Genomic DNA, 22,607 nt, shown 5'->3' with positions numbered 1-22,607 from the left:
CAGAAGAGGAACATTACTAGTGGTGTGCCTCAGCGGTCTGTTTTAGGGCAATTGCTATTTAACCTGTATGTTAATGATATCGGGGAAGATTGGGATGGAGGATATTCAATTGTTTGCAGATGATGCAAAGTTGGGATGAACTATAAGGAGTAGAGCAGATGTTGTGGCCTTACAAGAAGACTTGAATAGATTGAGTGAATGGGGATGGGAGTGGGGATGTCAGTTCACTGTCGCAAAATGTAAGGTTTTAAAATTTGGGAAACAAAGATGGGAGGTAGAATTTACACTTGGTGGGGATATATTGTTGGAGATGGGGGAAATAAGAGGTGATGGTGGATAAGGATCTTAAATTTAGAGGACACATTGCCAATATTGTGAGGACAACACAGTGAATTCTGGAAATGATGCAGAGAACACTGACTTGCAGAAGTAAGGAGATTTTTGTTACATTGTGTAAGGCTCTGATTAGGCCTCTCATGGAATACTGTACACAGATTTAATCATCTGATTTTCAAAAAGGACAAAGAGATCTTGGAAAGGCTCCAGAGATGACTGACTAAGGTAGTTTCTGATCTCTGGAATGTTGAATATGACAAAAGGTTGAGAAGATGATTTACAGATAATAAAGTTTTAAAAAGACTGTTTTTGGAATCCAGCTGCACTCAGAAATCAACTGAATTTAAATAAATACGGATGCAAGAGATTTCCCAAAATATGAGAATCGTTAATCCTCAGAGATCTCAATTTACAACCTAGACCTCCTACAAGAATATCCACAGAAGGTGCCCACCTAGAGAGGACTTTAGGGTAGTGGCGGCTCATGGCTTGAAATCATGGGGGTGCTGCAAATTTCGAAATATACATACAGACTGTAAGTACAGTTTATACGTGTTTGGATAAAATATCAAAATTATGGTAAAAATTTAAAAACAAATTAAACATGAAAAAGTATTGTTTATTATCGATAAAATTATACATTTTGGAATTCAAAATTACTTAAAAATAAAATATATTTTTCTTGTTTTGTTTCATGAAAAAATATTGTTTATTATCGATAAAATTATACAGTTTAGTATAATTCAAAATTAGTTAAAAATAAAATCCATCATCATCATAACCCCAATAATGTTCTAAAATAAAAACTATAACAAATGTTATGTCTTTAATTGTAATGTCCAAATATTTAAAGGGATGGAGTAAACTCGATAAGCACTACAAACACTCTACTACTGGTATGATGGACAGTGCTGCATTACGTTAATAGCACGCATCTCACTATGACGTGCATATGCTTGCGCACGTAGCAATATGGCACTGTGGTAAACACAGTGCTGCTGCTAGCGTCCTTCGTCCTCATAAGTGCTACAAGATGGATTTTTATTATTTTTTTATACAAAATAAGAAAAATGTATAGGATTGTTGATGATAAAATTAAATATTACAAGCAAATATAAATAAATTAATAAATATATTTATGTATCGAGAAAAATTGGAGATGCTGCAGTTCCGTAGTGCCTATGCACAAGCCGTCCCTGCTTTAGGGTCAAATCGACATTTTATTTATTAGTGTGTTGCCTGTGTTGTGTGTGTGTACGTGCGCATGTTATAAGTGTTAGTTAGTACTTCCTGAAGATGTCTCAGTGACTGAAACGAAATATTGAAAGAATTAAAATTGTTTTTAAATCCTTTCTTAGTGCTGTTAATATTCCATTAAACCTCTAACATAGTGTCCTCTCAACACTTAAGCCTTAACACATGGATAAATACTTCTGTCAGGCAATAAGCACAAATAAGTCTTAATTAGTGTAAATCAGGAAGAATATGGACAAATACCATGTTCCAGCATTGGACAACGCATAAACCTACATTTTATTGTATAGGTACTCAAAACCAAATCAGAAGGAATAGAGTGTTTAATTCTTATTTGCTTGGTATCCTATGTATATATGCTTTTTATGATATTTTGGCCAGTTTGATTGTTTTGAGGGATGAAAAACTAGAGTTCCTGGGAGAAAAAAACCTTCCACCTCTGTATGCGACCAGCTAACTCATCATTTCATTGAAAGCACCTGATAAAGGTTCCTCGCATCATAGATGGGATTCAAACCCAAGTCTTATATACCTAACATATATATGGAAATACAGATACCAAACCATATATATACATATATGTAAAACAAAAATACCATTTTATGTAGACTAAAAACTGAAATTACCTTGTTACAGTATTTGAAGGTTGTTTACTTTCGGTTTCTTTAGAGCATGCAATGAATCTATCTAGTTTGTCTTTAGACATTACTGGTTTAATCCTATTACAACAAAAATCTTCTAATACTTCTGGCATTACACTATTAACATATTCAAGCTTCTTCACTTTTGCATCAAAAAGTTGGCGTATACACTGGGGTGATTTTGTTGTTCTGAAATTAAAGAGATATTTTACAAAATTAATTCCATATAATCTTAAACATTTACTTGGAGTTTATTAGTAAATAATCACATATCCTTGGAAAACAATCATTAGTAAATAATCAGAGATCAGTATAAATTTAAGTAAAATCTTCAAGATTATTAGTAAATAACCATATGATGTGTTACTTTACTGTTATTTTTTCAAAATAAAATCCTTTATCTGTTTCAAGTAATACATATTCACAGAATGTGCATGGTGTACAATGAAAATATGTAAATAACTATTATTATGATACTGTAAAAAAACAATAGTGTGATTTAACCAATTTAACTATTAACATTATCAATATATTACATATACAAGACGCTTATCCCCAATCGCACGTACGTGCTTGACCAGACCTAACATTTGCACAGACTGAACAAGGATGCCAGCTTCGAAGACTTGAAGAAAAACATCAACAGTTTGATCATCAACTACAGACAAGTTAAATTGGTGCAAAAATCAAGTAACACCACTAGTAGCTACCATGGAGATCAGTATACAGGCACTGCATAGGAAATGTGCAAGACCCTTGTGGTCAAACATATGCCTCACAGAATCCTACATATCCACTTCACCAATATCCGTGGTCTAAACTCCAACCTTAATAGTGCCCACTACCATCTTCAGTCTACTAATCCTCACCTACTCTTTCTGGCAGAAACTCAAATCTCACCTATCCTCCAGCACTATTCATCTCAACCCTCCAAACTACACACTCTTTAACTCCTTTTGACCCAAGTGTAGTGTCTGTGCAAACATCCGCTCTGACATACCTTGCCAGAGAGCACAAAATCTAGAATCACCCAACTTTGACCTTTGTTTGAAAATATCCCTTCCCCACTCAGTCAAATTCATTTGCTGTCTCTCTATCACTCCCCTAATGCAACCAACCACTCTGAGCTCTGTAATTTCTTCTCCTTAAAAATTGATTTTCTCCAGTCCCTCTTTCCCAACAGCAAAATCATCCTTCTGGGAGATTTTAATGTCACAACACCAACTGGCTTTCCTCCTCCAACTATACAGATCTTGCAGGCAGAGATGCTGAAACATTTGGCATCACTAATGACCTTGCACAACTTGTTCAGATGCCAACCAGAATACCTGATAACCTGAACCACTCCCCAAACACCCTAGATCTCTTTCTCACCAATGACCCTTCCAAATATACAGTGAGTGCAGTGGCCCCACCCATAGGTAATTCTGACCACAATCTAGTGCTCATCTCCTTCTCCATGCAACAACACTTACACAGCCACTTCCATACAAGAGTAGTTTGGCATTGTAACAGTGCCAAGTGGGACAGCCTCCACAACTTCTATGCCTCATTCCCATGGCTGGACTACTGCTTCCGGCCTTCCAACCCAAATATATGCACTGAACTTATAACCAAAGTAATCCTCACTGGCATGGAAACATACATTCCTCACAGTACTCTGACCTGCTATTCTCTAACTAAACCCTGGTTTTCCAAAAGATGCACAAAGGCTGTACAAATGAAAAATCAAACATACCATTACTGGCTCAAATCAAGAACTCCATCCTCCTTTACAGCTTCTTATACCCAAGCCCAAAATAGATGCAAAAAAAAAAAAAAAAAAAAAAAAAAAATCAATCAATGCTTCCAAAACAGAGTTTGAAAGAGCAAAAAGCAAGAAATCAGCAGCCCAACCAAATGGCAGCCAAGCCTTTTGGTCTCTCGCCAAAGCAATCGGTCATAATTTCTGCCCAACACTATTCTCACCCTTCACAGCTCTATTGCACCATCATCTACAGAAAAAGCCAACCTCCTGGTCTCACACTTTGCTTTCAATGCATGCAAAATAAACAATGATAAATGTACCCCACCCATTCTAGATGCCTAACATACAATGCCCACTATATTTCTTTCTGATTTCAGAAAGAAATCAGAAAAATACTGTTCAAATTAGACACAAAAAAAAGTCTTGTGGCCCTGATGACATTCCTCCAAATGTCCTGAAAAATTGTGCACCAGAACTGACTCCTATCTTATGTCGCCTGTATATACTCTCTTACTCCACTGGTATCTATCCCACAGCCTGAAAATTGGCCTATATTCTATCCATTCCCAAGAAGGGCAACAAGTCACTGACATATCTTGCTCATCTCAGTCCTGTCTAAAGTAATGGAAAAATTGATCAATTCATAACTCCTACACTACCTTCAAGGCACCCACCTAATAAACGACCATCAGTATGGATTCTGTCACTGCCGATCAACAGGATATCTGCTCACATATGTCACCCATCTCTGGACAAATGCCATGGAGAAGTTTGGCAAATCTCAAATGGTTGCACTTGATATCTCCAAGACATTTGACCGGGTCTGGCACAAGGGCTTACTAAGCAAGCTCCCATCCTTTTGGTCTATCTCAAGACGTCTGTAGTTGGACTGTCCAGCTTTCTATCTGGACACACACACACTATGTGTGGTGGTGGATGGTTCCTTATCCTCTCACCATTCAACTAATGCCAAGGTTCCACAAGATTCTGTCCTCTTATCAACCCTCATCCTGCTATATATCAATGAACTACTTCAGCTGACTTCCAACCCAATACAGTTTGTCAGATGACAGCACATTGCACTCCTCCATTTCATTTGATAAACCTTATTTTACACAAGGGATGCTTAAATGTCAAAGCTATATAACTGAAAGGAGACCTCCACATAGCCTTCAAAGGAATGTGGAGAACCGACCAGGGCTTCTGACCTAATGTCCAATCCTCACCTTCTCGTGGTGCACCCTGTTAAGTATCTACCTGGATATTCAATGGACGAGGATGGGCTGGCAATTTGGGATTTAGCCGATCAAATTGTATTCTTATTGGCTTAAACCAAATTTTCAAATGATGGTACAACATGACAAAATTTCATGCCAGCTGGGGCGTCGCCTGGTTAAACAAGACCCCTGTTGTTTTTTCCAGGGCAAACAGTGAAAAGTCAGCTACTGGAACAAATCTGAAAGCACACCCCAACTCAACATCACCAGAGTTCAAGATCGGTACTATCAACATAAGAAGCCTGAATGGCAAAGAAATGGAGCTAGCTGAGGAATTAATTGGATAAGTACCAGATCAACATAATAGAGGTGACAAACAAAAAAAGACAAAAACTGGTGACATCTTTCTGAGCAATAAATACAAAATGTTATATTCAGGCAGTGACAATCAAGGAAAAGAAAAAATAGTAGCCATAGTATTCAACACTAAATACGAGGCTAATATTGAATGGCAGGCAGTCTCAAGTATGAGAATGGGGAACTGGACAATGAGACTTATTTGTGCCACAGAAGGTTGTACTAAGGTAGAAGTGTAGGAATTTTTTGAGGCTTTAGAGAAAGCAACTGACACAACGAAAAAGGAAAAGTTGGTCCTTGTTGGGGAACTAAATAACTGAGTAGGAAATGATTGTCAGACATACAAAAATATTTTGGGAAAATTTGGAGAAAAAAGCAAAGCTAATAATAATGGCAAATACCTGTTGGATTTCTGCTCAGGACATGGATTAGTTATTACTAACACAATGTTCCAACATAAAAATGTGCACTAATTCACGTGGAGAGAAGAGGCAAGGAATAAGAAATGTCTCATTGACTATGTTATTAAATATTTAATACACTGATTGATTCAGCCAGAGAGGCATGTGGTGAGGTTATTGCAAGAATAGAAAAATGAGAACTCCATGGTGGACACAGGAAGTTAAAGAGGCAGTGAAGGAAAAGAAGAAAGCATATCAAAAGTTCCTGGCAAATAAGTCAGTTTAAATTGACTATGTTATTGTTGATAGTGATGTTTTCCCACTGGTGCAGGACACCAGAGTGTACAGAGGATTTGAAATTGGAAATGATCACCATTTAGTCTTCAGCAGGATAAAATTGAATTTCATATTGAAAAGAAAAACATATAAGAAAGTTTTAAAGAGAATAAAAGTTGAGCAGCACTCAGATGTGAACTGTAGACTAAAATAACAAATATTATTCAAGAAAAAATAAAAGAGTTTGAGAGCAGGAACCAAATCTTGGAGATTCAGTCTCAAGTCCTGAAGAAAACACTGATTGATTCAGCCAGAGAGGCATGTGGTGAGATTATTGCAAGAATAGAAAAATGAGAACTCCATGGTAGACACAGGAAGTTAAAGAGGCAGTGAAGGAAAAGAAGAAAGCATATCAAAAGTTCCTGGCAAATAAGTCAGTTTTTGCTCTTAGAGAATACAGGGACAAATGTAAGCAAGATAAACAAAAGTCATGGGAGGACTTTGGCAAGAACATAGAAAATAAATATGAAGAAGGTAGCAAGATATTCTGGAAGTTGTTGAAGAAGCTCAGATATGGAGGAAAGAGTGCTGTAAAAGGAATTAGAGATGATAAAGGTGAAATGAAAACAGGAGTAAAAGATATCCTTGAAGTATGGAGTAATTACTTTGAAAAACTGCTAAATGAAACAAGCAGTGATGACAGCACAGTGATAAAAAACACTGACCAGGCATGCAGTCAGGAATACATATCCATACTTGAAGTAGAAAAAGCCATCAAAGGCTTGAAATGTGGAAAGGCAGCAGGAGTAGATGATATTCGACCAGAAATGCTCAAGTATGGAGGTATAAAAGTCATACAGTGACTGCACTGCATAGTTCAGAAGGCCTGGACAGAGGGACAAATTCCAGATGATTGGAGTAGAGCTCGCATAGTACCCATATATAAAAAGTGAATAAAACTGAAAGTGAGAATTACAGAGGCATTTCATTACTGAGTATTCCAGGTAAGATATATGCAAGTATACTTGAGAAATGTTGAAAAGGTAGTAACTAACCGGGCCCGTGAACATACGCATCTACAGCCAAAAATATATCCCTCCCCCAGCGGCAGACTAGGCGACAGGTCGGTTGGGAGTGGTACTAACAAGTAGTCGCATCTAAGTAACACACGGACCCTGCATAGGAAGCAGGAATAGCGTGTAGTGAAAGAAGAAAATGATCTGGAAAAGGCATATGACAAGGTGCCAAGAGAGAAGCCATTCAATATACGCTACAGTTATATGGTGTTAATGAGGCATTATATCAAGCAATACTTAGTCTTTAGTTCAGTTGTAAGTCAACAGTTAGAATTGAAGGAAGTACAGGAAGATGGTTTGATGTTAAATCTGGTGTCAGACAAGGATGTACATTATCCCCTCTCTTATTCATTATCTATATGGATCACATTATGCAGGAAAGTGGTATTAAACCTGATATCAAAATTGGAGGTGTTAATCTCAGCACTTTGCTTTATGTGGATGATGTTATACTTCTAAATAAATTCGCTACAAGTCTACAAGATTCCCTGACTAAATTGAATAACTGTTGTAATAAATATGGTATGAAGGTCAGCATTAAAAAGACAATGAAAATAGGCAGAAACTTTGAAAATGTCAGCTGCATTGTGAATGGAGAACTTATAGAACAAGTGAAACATTTCAGATACTTAGGCACGATTTTTAGTGAGGATGGTAAGTTAAATATGGAAATAGACAACAGAATCAACAAAGCTGGTATGGGAGGAAGTCAACTGAATAAATTTATATGGAATAAGAGAGAAATTAGCCAAAACACTAAATTAGCTGTATACAAGACAGTGTTTAAACCAATATTAAATTGTTGAAAGTTTATTTTTCACTTGGTTAGACTATAATAAATTTAGTTTAATCCTTTATCCAAGTGTGAGCAAACAAAGTTTGCACCCGAAAGTATCTTCAGGACTGGGGTAAGGTGGTACAACACCAGGCAACTCGTTGCAAAAGTGGAGCGCTAACATCACTCCTATCTCAGTATCTCCCATAATGCAAAACACATCTCCTTGTGGATATGTATAATGTTATGCATTAAGGGAAGGGCCACTACCCAGACTAGTTTCGACCTTTATTGAGGTTTCTTCAGTGGGAGCCAGGCCCAAGTGGAGATACCAGGCAGAAGCATTAGCAAGGTCATCTCTACCTATAAGAGTTGCCAAACGGTGTGCCACCTTTTATTAAATTACTCTGGATTTAGAGAAAGATGTTGAAAGTTTATTTTTCACTTGGTTAGACTATAATAAATTTAGTTTAATCCTTTATCCAAGTGTGAGCAAACAGAGTTTGCACCTGAAAGTATCTTCAGGACTGGGGTAAGGTGATACAACACCAGGCAACTCGTTGCAAAAGTGGAGCAATTTTAAATTATGGATCTGAGAGCTGGGTTATTATTAATTATTAAACAAGACCTCATGGAGTCAAAGACTCATCTAGGAGTAAAACATTAGAAGTAAAACATTTGACCAAAGACTAGAGACTGCAGATATGAGAGTCCTGAGAAAGATTAGAGGAATGAACAGATGGCATCAATGGCAATATCATATAAAAAACGAGGATATTAGGAAAGAACTTGACATTGTCAGCATCAAGGAATGCATTAGCAGAGCTAATCTCAGGTGGTATGGTCACTTAAACATGATGGGAGAGGAAATATTAGTAGCACAAGTGTTCTCTGCCAGGTTGCCATTAAAAAGACCCAGAGGAAGATCAAGATATAGGTGGATTGATACAGTAAAAAGTGCCTTAGAAGACAGAAATATAAGACCTGATAATATTGGTGTCTTGACATTTAACAGACTGATTTGGAGGAAAATTGTAGATAGGAAGTTAGTAATGATGTAAATTTTTCATGTAGTACTATCATATCTTGTACGCTCTTTGAGGGTATATATATCAAGAATTTGATGATGATATTCTACACAACTCACCTCAACCTACAGAACACCAACCACCACCAATTCTAATCTACAAGCCATCCTCCAATAGGGGTTCAGATAACCTAGTCAATTTCAATGCTAATAAAACCCAGTACTGTCTTATTTCTCATAAAAAAAAGAACCATTTTCTCCCAGTATTATTTTTGACAACATCAAATTTCCAGACAATTTGATTTGAGATTTCTTTTCTTGTAATTACCTGACATCAAGCCTCTCCTGGCATAAACACATAAGAACCACTGCATCCTCAGCTTTTAAAGAACTAGGATTTATCTTTCGCTTGATGTTATATCATCCCTGAACAGCTGTTAACCTTACACAAATCTGCCCAGCTTTAAATACTGCTCTCACATATGGGGTGGGGGCCCAGAAAAGCCCTTTCAAAATGCTTGACTCAATACAGAGGAGAGCAATTAGACTTATTAATGACCTATCTCTTACCAACTTGCTCCTCCTTTCCCACAGACATTTGGGCTATACAATATGTGTATTCTACAAATATTTCCATGGAAAATGTTCATCTGAAATAGCATCGATAATTTCCCCACTTAGTATTAAGCTCATCTGTACATGTGCAGCTGTTGCTCAACATCCCTTCACAGTGAACCTTGAAACCCACAGAACAAGTTTCTTTTCCTCTTCCTTCATCCCTGCAACTGCTGTATTATAGAACAGTCTTCCCCCCATTGTGTTTCCCAAGGAATACAACATACAGTCTTTTAAATCAAATGTGAACATGTACCTCCTTTCCCAACCCACTACTCATACATAGTACTAATGTATTATAGGTCGATCAGCCAACCTCTTGTGTATGGGCTCAACATAAAAAAAATATTTTAAAGAAAAAAAAATGAGAGTTAACTGAAATAGTCAAATAAGTTAATTTTAAGATATAATACCTATTATCCTCTACTTACCTGAAAGGTAACATTTCTTTTGTATTTAATGAATGTTACAATCCACTATTTCACACTTTAAATTAGGTGATTTTTTAATTTTCAGATTTTAAAAGATCACCAAATTTCAAATTAGAAATTTTTTTTGTTTTTGTTAAAGCTTTATGATTTTCCAGAGATTTGGTAAATTACTCAGCTATTAATTATATACCCGTAGTTCCCATATTTACCTTGTTATAGAGTATACCACCAAAATTACAGAAAAACACTAAAATTAGTTAATTTTATTTATAAGTCCTAGGACTCCATGAACGTAACCAATAATAGTAATTTTTAAAGTAATCCTCCAGAATTACTGCTGTTTAAAAATAAAAATAAAAAAAAATTAAAAATGTCACACAAAAACAAATCACTTGGAAATGAAAAACAGTTAATATTTTGTTTGGCACAAGAATAGCAACCATGACAGACTGCTACTGCTGTCTCTTGCTTAAATTTGAAAGTACAGCTTTCAGGAGCACATAGATATCAGCAATGATAAGTTTCAGAGACATCCAACTTCACAGTTGTTTTTCTTACCAAATTTCACTGTTTAATAAGCAAATGTTCTGAATATTGGCCTCTGTTCAGAACATTCTTGTATGATTCTTCTGAATCTAAGTTCAGAACATGGTCTTCTGAACAATAGCCTATAGTAGTAAACTGAAAAGGAGAGTAATGATACTGAATGAAAAGATGGCTGAATTGAATCATGCAAAGTGTGTTCAATTTGTGAATGTATGTAGTAAATTTGAACCATTCTAACTCGGGAGTTAGAATGGTTTAAACCTGATGGACTACATTTGAATGTATTTGGTGTTAGACATCTGGAGTAACTGTTGTTTACTAAGTACACAGAGTTCATATGAAATTAGTATCACTAAGGGTCAGAGAGGTTGAGAAGCAGATTGTGGAAGGGCAGGAAGAAGATAAATACAAAGGTGAGGAAGTAATTATGGCAAGGCAGAGTGGTGTAGTGCAAAAAACATGGGGGATAATAAGCATATGAATGAAAATCGGAGTCAGGATCAGGGAAACGAGGATGGTCAAATCAGAGAGAGAGAGAGGTGTACTATAGCAGAGAGAGTACAGAGTGGTAGTATTGGTGGGATAGCTCAAAGAGTGGGGAAATGTTATGTTTGTATACTGATGTAAGGAGTAACAAAAATAAAGGGGCTGAATTTGTAGCACTGATCAAGTCAGTATGCCTAAAGATAATTTGTATAAGTGAAACTTAGTTGTCTCAGAATGATATACAGTCAGGACTAGAAATGGTAGGATATAAAATTTTCTGAAAGGTACAAAGGTGAAGAGAGGAGGGGAGTAACATTAATGATAGCAGAGGACTTTTATCCTTTAAAAATGGAAGTGAGAAATATTAATATATGGGAAGATTCTGAAGCAATTTGGTGTAAAGTTGAGATCAATAGAACAGCAGATCTAATAGGATATTGTTACATGAGGGAATGTGGGGAGTACTGATTGTGAAATGTTTAGACAAATTAGTTGGGCAAGGTGAACCTAATGGGAAATTTTAATTATAGGAATGTAGATTGGAAAGAAGAAATAATTTAAGGTAACAAGGAGAGTGAATTTGTTGAGTTTCTGTGGGATAACTATGTCAGTAGCATGTGATGGAATCAGTGTTGGATTTCATAATATCCTAATGATGTGATTGTAAATGAAGTATCAACACTGCCAACTGTTGGAAGTGTCGATACCTGTTGGTGACAGTGCTCATGAGGTACTACTGGTTTGGAAGGTAGTCAAACAGGAAAAGGTTGTTACCAAGAAGGTGTATATATGTGGAACTATAAGGTAGGTGATTATGAGAAGTTCCGAAGACAAATAGCATCAATACACTGGGTTGATGATTCGTGCAAAAAAGATGTTGACAGTGCATGGAAAATGAAAAGACAGTGCATGGAAAACCTACCTTATCATAAAAATTATGGAAACAACTACTGTGTTAGAGTAAAACTTCAGTTTAATATAAATCAAAATAATCACTGGACGTTTCGATCTTCACATTAAGGTCATCATCTGGATATACACATACATATACACATATACACACATATATATATATATATATACAAAGGAACAAGCTGCACTATAATCTACATGGTATGCTAAAGTTACTGGTCAATGGTTAAAACTATTGGCGTGACCTCAGGTGGGGAAAAAACCTTACTACATTAAAGCTCAAGTCCTGTTATTATAATTATCTATTAGGATACAAAAAAAAAAAAAAGCTAGAGAGCAGCATATTTCACACAAAAGTTACTCATATAAGTATACATATAAATTAAAACAGTATGGATGATGGCCAACAAAAGCTGAAAAACTGCAGAGTCCTAAAGTCAGGGTTTGCTGGAAAACTTGAAGAACTAAGTGGGCTGAATGTGTGCCATTGGAGGTTATATCGTAGTGTGTAGTGTTCATGCAAGCTCCTGATAAGATAAGTATTATTTTCAGTTATCGTTGATAAAATTACTTAATATTGCGGAGTTTTGTTTGCCTTGCATATTTTAGTGCATCTATTTATGTGTTTTTGGTGTGTTATAACTTATTATTTGATAAAACACGTTGCAATAATTACGGCACCTGTATGAAGGAAAATGGTGGCCAGTAAGGATGGTTCGCCACCTTTATCAAAGAACGGTAGCATAAAAGAAATGAGTCAGTGTACTAGCTGTGAAATGTACGTTTTGCGGAGTGCGGTCGGAGTGTGGTTATATAATAATAAAGGAGTGAATGTGTGTAGAAAATGTAGGGAGAATGAGAAATTGAAGTGTATTTCGGATCGTGAGGGTGATATTTTTGTCAAACTTCAGAATGAAGAAAATAGCGATATGACAAGAAACGGCAAGGTTGTACATGAGAATTATGAGAGTGTGAATGTAGAAAGTGTGAATGCTAGTATTAATGGTTTCTCAGAGAATAAAAAAGATGAGATAGATGCATTGAGTGAGATCGCGTTGTTGAATGGTGCGATAGAAAGGGCAAAACAGCAGCTAGAGTGCATTGAACAAAAGTCGACTGAGTGAACCAACCAATAATAAAAGGTATGACAGGAAAAATAGGCGTATCAATGTGAACATGAACAAAATGAAGGATAGAGTGCTGTATGGAGACTCGTTAGTACGAGGTGTGTTAGTAGAGGATTTGACAAAATCGTACCAACCTGGTGCGACCATAAAGGATGTAACTGAGTCTATTAGAGAGCAAAAGGAAAGGGTGAAAGAAATGATTGTTGTGGCAGGTACGAATGATTTGAAAGGAGATAAAATGGAAATGATAGAAGACCTGAATGAATTGTTTGAGGTAGCAAAAGAAAAGAGTGAGAGAGTTAGAATGATGAGTCTTTTGCCACGGTATGACAGTGAAATGTTTAAAAGGAGGGCCATAATTGCGAATGACTTTATGCGTGGGTTATGTATGACAAGTGGTGTGGAATTTGTTGACGTGTGGAGTGAGTTCTATTGTCGAAAGGATCTATATAAGATGGATGGCTTGCATTTGAATGGTTACGGTGTAAGAAGACTTGAGAAAGTGTTGCTGAATGTGGTGGATGTGCAAATTCAGAGAAACTAGATTTATTAAGGGGGGGGGGGAGTAGATATACAGTCCTTAGGGAGGCAGTTGAATGTAAGAATGAATATAATATGCCCGAGCAAATAAGGACAACAAATCAGAGTGGGATAGTTAATATAAGGCATCAAGGTAGGGTTGGGGCTAATGGGGGTCTTAAATTCATGTACACTAATGCTAGGAGTATTAGGAACAAGAAGGAAGAGTTTTTGGCCATGGTTGGCACTTCCAGACCACAGGTTATTCGTATTAGTGAAACATCGCTGACTGTAGATGATATAACTAGTGGGATTGAAGGTGATGGGTATAGTGTGTTCAGGAATGACAGGGAGAATAAAATGGGGGGAGACGTATTGTTGATGATAGCTGATGAGCTACAGCCAAGGAGAATAGAAGTTGAATTGTGGAATAGAGAAAAGAGCACATTTGAGGCTATTTGGTGTGAGATTGTGGCTAGCAGAACTAAATATACAATTGGGTGCTGCTATAGACCAGGTGATGGAAAAGATGGTGGTGACAGTATGCACAAGCAAATAGAAGAAATGAGTGGAAGGAGGGTGATTATTATGGGAGATTTCAACTATGGTCGCATTAATTGGAGTGAGGAGAGGACACACGGGAGGAAGGAATTGGATTTTATGCGGTTATTAAGGGCTAACTATCTGCGACAGCATGTCGCAGATACATGTGTAGAATTTTCAATTATTCATGTGTAGAATTTTCAATTAAGACAGGGTACATGTGGAATTATCGGGCTGGAAAGTATGACAAGCTTAGGAGTTTGATTGGCTCAGTGCCATGGCATGTACAACTGCAAGGACTAGAAGTTGATAGTGCATGGGAGGTAGTTAAGAAGTGCTTGCATGAAGCAATGGCTGACTGTATACCTAGAGTCCGAATAATAAATCAAGTAGGGGTTAAATGGATGAATAACACCATTAAGCTTGAGCTGCAAAAAAAGAAACAACTATGGAGGGAATTTAAGGAGAAAGGTGACCGGCAGGCACATGAACGGTATAAAGCGCAGGCCAGAAGGGTGACGAGTGTGGTAAGAAAAGCAAAAAAGGATTACGAAAGAACATTGGCCATGCAGGCTAAAGAGAATCCTAAACAGTTTTTTAGATATGTAGCAAGTAAAAGGAAAAATGTACATGGCAGAATGATTTTAAAGAATGTCGATGGTAGGGAGGTAACTGAATCAGTTGAGATAGCTGAGTTACTGAGTGAGCACTTTGCAAGAATATATCATCCAGGTGGTGACATTGCAGAAACGAATAAACCAGTAGATTATATGGGAATTGTGGTGAATGAAGTGAAGGTGAGTAGTCTATTGCATAACCTCAATGTCAATACATCTGTGGGATTAGATGGTATACCAGCTCGTGTAGTACGAGAAGCAGCTAAAGAATTGTCAGTACCCTTGACCATGTTGTTTAATTTGAGTCTCGGTTCTGGGTTAGTCCCGAGCGGGTGGAAGGAGGGGAAAATAGTTCCACTGCATAAAGGTGGTTCCAAGACTGCTGTTGTAAATTACCGAGCGATTAGCATATCAGGAATCAGGTTCCAAGACTGCTGTTGTAAATTACCGAGCGATTAGCATATCAGGAATCATTGTCAAGGTCTTAGAGAAATTAGTCAAGAAAAGAATACAGGATTGGATAGATGAAAATGGGATATTGTATGGGGGACAACATGGTTTTGTGAAGGGTAGATCATGCCTCAGTAACTTACTCACGTTTTATAACACAGTGACGGCTGAACTGGATAGGGGTAATGGGTTTACAGTGATACTACTGGACCTTGCCAAGGGCTTTGACAGGATACCACATGGAACCCTAATCAGTAAACTGGAGCAGATGGGGATAGATATAGGGTTGGTAAGATGGATAGGAGGGTGGTTGAAGGAGGTTATGCACTTTGGGGTGAAAAGAACAGCAGCAGTATATCGCATTGGTGGAACCGTACTCCAGGAGATTGATGAGGCCAGGGATTTGGGAGTGTTGGTGGATAGGGAGTTGAAGTTCAGGGGGCACATTGCAAAAGTGACTAAAACAACTCATCAAATCACTTGGCTTATGAAAAATACTTTAACATGCAGAGACAAACAAGGTTCCTCTGTATCGAGCCGTGATAAGACCCCATCTGGACTTCTGTGCCCAGTTATGGGCACCAGGGTTTCTTCGTGATGGGGAGGAAGTGGAGAGGGTCCAAAGACGAGTGACCAAGATGATAGCAGGTCTGTGGAATGAACCTTATGAGAATAGGTTGAGGATTTGTGGGTTGCAGAAATTGGACGATAGGCGAAGGAGGGGTGATATGATTGAGACATTCAAATTACTGAAGGGTTTTTATAAGATTGATCCAGAAGATATTTTTGAAAATATGACTGATGGTGGGAGGACTAGGGGCCATGCATGGAAGCTGGGCAAGAGCGTGGTTGACAAGGGTGTTAGAGCTAGGTTTTTTACTTGGAGAGTGGTGAATGAGTGGAATAAGCTTCCAGAGTCTGTTGTGGGTGCTACGACCGTGAATGAGTTCAAGGCAAGATATGATAGATACTGTGTGAATGTTGAATAGTTGTTCCAGACATGATGTTAGGGCCTCCCTCGATGAGTCTGTCGACTCCTTGGAGTTTCCCGGAACAATAATAATAATAATAATAAAATCCAAATTCGTGGAATTTTGATGCCACCATTATTGTTAAGATAAAGGTGGTTAATCAAAAATTCATAGGCTTCTTTAAATTTCTGTTTATATAAAGTTTTTGTATGATGTAAAAAAACAAGTACTTTTCCAATCAATTTGGTGTTGAGTTATTTTTTATTTTTTTATTTTTTATTTTTAATATAACAGATAGGGATTGTACACCCAGTTTCACCAATATAAGGTAAGTTACAGGTGCAATAGATACAATAAACTCCAGGGTGAGCCAATGGGGTGAAGGGAGAATCCTTAGAGGAGTTGAATAAGTTTTTTTAATTTTATAGGTGATTTAAAAGTGGCATTAAGATTATAATGGTGTAGAATTCTATTCATTTTTTTCTGATAATCCTTTAATGTATGTGATAGCTATGGTTTTACTATAATTTATATTGATGAATTAAGGCTATGCATTATGCATTACGGCTCTCTTTGCCCATGTACTATGTTCGGGTTACTTTGTGTAGCGAAATAATTTTTACCTACAAAAAGAAGGTATGGCCATATATCACCACCAATTATCCCCCCCCCCCCCAACTGCTAACTTTTATATGGAAGCTTTTGAGCAATGTGCTCTAGATTTTACAATTTGGCTTAGGTATGTTGATGATGTTTTCATTACCTGGACACATGACCACCAAACATTAAACAAGTTCCTTAGCCACCTGAACAAACAACATGAGTGCATACAAATTACTATTGAAACTGAAAATCAGAACTTGCTTCCTTTCCTGGATATACTGGTCACACGTCTTCCCTCAGTCCCTCAGGCAGTCTATCCTTCACTGTTTACTGCAAGCCTACACATACCGGACAATATATACATGCTAACTATATACATGCTATAATTTGATAAAATACGTTGCAAGTAAGTATAGCTCCAGTACTAAGGAAAATGGTGGCCAGTAATGATGGTTCGCCATCTTTATCAAAGAACGGTGGTATAAAAGAGATGATTCAGTGTACTAGCTGCGAAATGTACGCTTTGCGGAGTGCAGTCAGAGTGTGGTTATATGATAATAAAGGAGTGAATGTGTGTAGAAAATGTAGGGAGAATGAGAAATTGAAGAGTATTTCGGATCATGAGTGTGATATTTTTGTCAAACCTCAGAATGAAGAAAATTGGGATATGACAAGAAACGGCGAGGTTGTACCAGAGAATTGTGAGAGTGTGAATAATAGTATTAATGGTTTTACTAAGAATAAAAAAGATGAGATAGACACAATGAGTGAAATCGTGTTGTTGAATGGTGCGATACAAAGGGCAAAACAGCAGATGGAGCATATGAGCAAAAGTCGACTGAATGAACCAGCCAATAATAAAAAGTATGACAGGAAAAATAGACATATGAGTGTGAACATGAACAAAATGAAGGATAGAGTGCTGTATGGAGACTCGTTAGTACGAGGTGTGTTAGTAGAGGATTTGACAAAATCGTACCAACCTGGTGCGACCATAAAGGATGTAACTGAGTCTATTAGAGAGCAAAAGGAAAGGGTGAAAGAAATGATTGTTGTGGCAGGTACGAATGATTTGAAAGGAGATAAAATGGAAATGATAGAAGACCTGAATGAATTGTTTGAGGTAGCAAAAGAAAAGAGTGAGAGAGTTAGAATAATGAGTCTTTTGCCACGGTATGACAGTGAAATGTTTAAAAGGAGGGCCATAATTGCGAATGACTTTATGCGTGGGTTATGTATGACAAGTGGTGTGGAATTTGTTGACGTGTGGAGTGAGTTCGATTGTCGAAAGGATCTATATAAGATGGATGGCTTGCATTTGAATGGTTACGGTGTAAGAAGACTTGAGAAAGTGTTGCTGAATGTGGTGGATGTGCAAATTCAGAGAAACTAGATTTATTAAGGGGGGGGGAGTAGATACAGTCCTTAGGGAGGCAGTTGAATGTAAGAATGAATATAATATGCCCGAGCAAATAAGGACAACAAATCAGAGTGGGATAGTTAATATAAGGCATCAAGGTAGGGTTGGGGCTAATGGGGGTCTTAAATTCATGTACACTAATGCTAGGAGTATTAGGAACAAGAAGGAAGAGTTTTTGGCCATGGTTGGCACTTCCAGACCACAGGTTATAGGTATTAGTGAAACATGGCTGACTGTAGATGATATAACTAGTGGGATTGAAGGTGATGGGTATAGTGTGTTCAGGAATGACAGGGAGAATAAAATGGGGGGAGAAGTATTGTTGATGATAGCTGATGAGCTCCAGCCAAAGAGAATAGAAGTTGAATTGCAGGATAGAGAAAAGAGCACATTTGAAGCCATTTGGTGTGAGATTGTGGCTAGCAGAACTAAATATACAATTGGGTGCTGCTATAGACCAGGTGATGGAATAGATGGTGGAGACATTATGCATAAGCAAATAGAAGAAATGAGTGGAAGGAGGGTGATTATTATGGGAGATTTCAACTATGGTGGCATTGATTGGAGTGAGGAGAGGACATGGTAGGAAGGAATTGGATTTTATGCGGTTATTAAGGGATAACTATCTGCGACAAAACGTAATGGAAAATACTAGGGGTCAGAGAGTGCTTGGCCTAGTAATTACATCTGAGGATTTGGCTGTAACAAATATGATCACATTGCCACCAATCGGTGAGAGTGATCATAGGGTCTTGACTTGGGAGGTGGCTAAAGGTGTAGAATTTTCAATTAAGACAGGGTACATGTGGAATTATCGGGCTGGAAAGTATGACAAGCTTAGGAGTTTGACTGGATCAGTGCCATGGCATATACAACTGCAAGGACTAGAAGTCGATACTGCATGGGAGGTAGTTAAGAAGTGTTTGCATGAAGCAATGGCTGACTGTATACCTAGAGTCCGAATAATAAATCAAGTAGGGATTAAATGGATGAATAACACCATTAAGCTTGAGCTGCAAAAAAAAGAAACAACTATGGAGGGAATTTAAGGAGAAAGGTGACCGGCAGGCACATGAACGGTATAAAGCGCAGGCCAGAAGGGTGACGAGTGTGGTAAGAAAAGCAAAAAAGGATTACGAAAGAACATTGGCCATGCAGGCTAAAGAGATTCCTAAACAGTTTTTTAGATATGTAGCAAGTAAAAGGAAAAATGTACATGGCAGAATGATTTTAAAGAATGCAGATGGTAGGGAGGTAACTGAATCAGTTGATATAGTTGAGTTACTGAGTGAGCACTTTGCAAGAATATATCATGCAGGTGGTGACATTGCAGAAACGAATGTACCAGTAGATTATACGGGAATTGTGGTGAATGAAGTGGAGGTGAGTAGTCTATTGCATAACCTCAATGTCAATACATCTGTGGGATTGGATGGTATACCAGCTCGTGTTGTCCGAGAAGCAGCTAAAGAATTGTCAGAACCCTTGACCATTTTGTGTAATTTGAGTCTCGGGTCTGGGTTAGTCCCGAGGGGGTGGAAAGAGGGGAAAATAGTTCCACTGCATAAAGGTGGTTCCAAGACTTCTGTTGTAAATTACCGACCGATTAGCATATCAGGAATCATTGTCAAGGTCTTAGAGAAATTAGTCAAGAAAAGAATACAGGATTGGATAGATGAAAATGGGATATTGTATGGGGGACAACATGGTTTTGTGAAGGGTAGATCATGTCTCAGTAACTTGCTCACGTTTTATAACACGGTGACGGCTGAACTGGATAGGGGTAATGGGTTTACAGTGATACTACTGGACCTTGCCAAGGCTTTTGATAGGATACCACATAGAATCCTAATCAGTAAACTGGAGCAGATGGGGATAGATATAGGGTTGGTGAGATGGATAGGAGGGTGGTTGAAGGAGAGATACCAGAGAGTGGTTTATTCAGGAGTGGAGTCTAAAAGACGGCTTGTGACTAGTGGAGTGCCACAGAACCTGTGGCACTCCACTAGTCACGAGCTCTGTTCTGTTCTTGGACCACTGCTTTTCAATTTGTTCATCAATGATATAGGAAAGGATTTGAGAGGAAGTGTTCACTTGTTTGCTGATGATGCAAAGTTGGGTAGAGCAATTATGAGTGCACAGGATGTCAAAATTTTACAGGATGATTTGGATAGTTTGGAGGACTGGGCTAGGAAAAATGGATGTCAATTTAATGTGGCAAAGTGTAAGGTTATGCACTTTGGGGTGAAAAGAATAGCAGCAGTATATCGCATTGGTGGAACCGTACTCCAGGAGATTGATGTGGCCAGGGATTTGGGAGTGTTGGTGGATAGGGAATTGAAGTTTAGGGGGCACATTGCAAAAGTGACTAAAACAGCTCACCAAATCACTTGGCTTCTGAAAAATACTTTAACATGCAGAGACAAACAAGTTGTTCCTGTGTATCGAGCCTTGATAAGGCCCCATCTGGACTACTGTGCCCAGTTATGGGCACCAGGGTTTCTTCGTGATGGGGAGAAAGTGGAGAGGATCCAGAGAAGAGTGACCAAGATGATAGCGGGTCTGTGGAATGAACCTTATGAGAATAGGTTGAAGATTTGTGGGTTGCAGAAATTGGTCGATAGGCGAAGGAGGGGTGATATGATTGAGACATTCAAATTACTGAAGGGTTTCTATAAGACTGATTCAGAAGATATTTTTGAAAATATGACTGGTGGTGGGAGGAATAGGGGCCATGAATGGAAGCTGGGCAACAGCGTGGTTGACAAGGGTGTTAGAGCTAGGTTTTTTACTTGGAGAGTAGTGAATGAGTGGAATAAGCTTCCAGAGTCTGTTGTGGGTGCTACGACCGTGAATGAGTTCAAGGCAAGGTATGATAGATACTATGTGAATGTCAAATAGTTGTTCTTGACATGATGTTAGGGCCTCCCTCAATGAGTCTGTCGACTCCTTGGAGTTGCCCAGAACAACAACAATAATAATAATAATAATAACTCATATCACCACCCTTTGCAAAAACTTGTAACACTCTCAAAAACACAGTTATAACAATTTTCTCTAATGAACAAGCTCTTAAACAAGAATTACAAATTATTAGCAATACATTTATAAATAATGACTATAGCAAAAATACTATTAATAAAGTCCTTCATAAAACTTCATCAAAAAATGATATAGATTACAGTAAAACCATAGCTATTCCATACATTAAAAGGTTATCAGAAAAAATTAATAGAATTCTACACCATTATAATCTTAATGCTACTTTTAAACCACCTATAAAATTAAAAAACATATTCAACTCCTCTAAGGATCCTCTTCCCCCCCTCCCCCATTGGCTCACCCTGGAGTTTATTGTATCTATTGCACTATAACTTACCATACATTGGTGAAACTGTACATACAATCCCTATCCATAAAAAAAAAAACACAAATGACACATTAAATTTAACAGTTTTGGTGAAGCAGGCCTCTCAGATGATGCTCTTAACACCCCTACACCAAACTGATTTGAAAAATACTTGTTCTTTACATCATACAAAAATTTAGTATGAACGGAAATTTAAAGAAGCCTGTGAAATTTTGATTAACCACCCTAATCTTAACAATAATGGTGGCATAAAAATTCCACGAATTTGGATGGCACACATTCAGCCCACTTAGTTCTTCAAGTTTTCCAGCAAACCCTGACTTTAGAACTCTAAGCAATTTTTCAGTTTTTGTTGGCTGAAAAAACCATCCATACTGTTTTAATTTATATGTATACTTATATGAGTAACTTTTGTGTGAACATGTTGCTCTCTAGCTTAATTTATTTTTGTAACCTAATAGATAATAGTAATAATAACAGGACTCGAGCTTTGATGTAAGGTTTTTTCCCACTAGAGGTCAGGCCAATAGTTTTAACCAGTAACTTTAGTACCATGTAGATTGTAGTGCAGCTTGTTCCTTTGTATATATATGTGTGTATGCTCCAGATGATGACCTTAATATGTGAAGGTTGAAACTTCAAATGGTTATTTTGGTTTTTATTAAACTGAAGTTTTACTCTAACATGGTAGTTGTTTCCATAATTTTATGATGAATTCTGATCACCGTATAAGCATAAAGAAAAAACAAAATCCTAACTCATTTCTCACATTAGTCCGTTCATGAAGTTCTCAAATTACTGAGGATATGAGTTATTCATATAGACACACTCGAAAATCAGATATGACTATATTGAAACTAAAATGTAAGAACACAAAGATGTTGCAATAA

At 37.5% G+C, this 22,607-nt stretch overlaps 1 protein-coding gene across 1 annotated transcript in view; it reads right to left on the bottom strand.

The window, feature by feature from the left end:
* Positions 1 to 22,607, bottom strand: part of LOC150106796 (uncharacterized) — a 191,949-nt gene that overhangs the window by 130,935 nt on the left and 38,407 nt on the right. The window contains exon 3 of the mRNA XM_090393318.1: positions 2,217 to 2,420. Within this exon, the coding sequence (XP_090249444.1) occupies positions 2,217 to 2,344 (128 nt within the window). The 5' untranslated portion in view covers positions 2,345 to 2,420. The remainder of the gene's footprint in view (positions 1 to 2,216; positions 2,421 to 22,607) is intronic.

The sequence above is a fragment of the Typopeltis vanoorti genome, chromosome 5 (genome assembly GCF_054136105.1).
Source record: "Typopeltis vanoorti isolate ZY-2024b chromosome 5, IOZ_Tvanoo_1.0, whole genome shotgun sequence".
NCBI lineage: Eukaryota > Metazoa > Arthropoda > Arachnida > Uropygi > Thelyphonidae > Typopeltis > Typopeltis vanoorti.
This window is presented reverse-complemented; position numbering and strand designations above follow the sequence as displayed.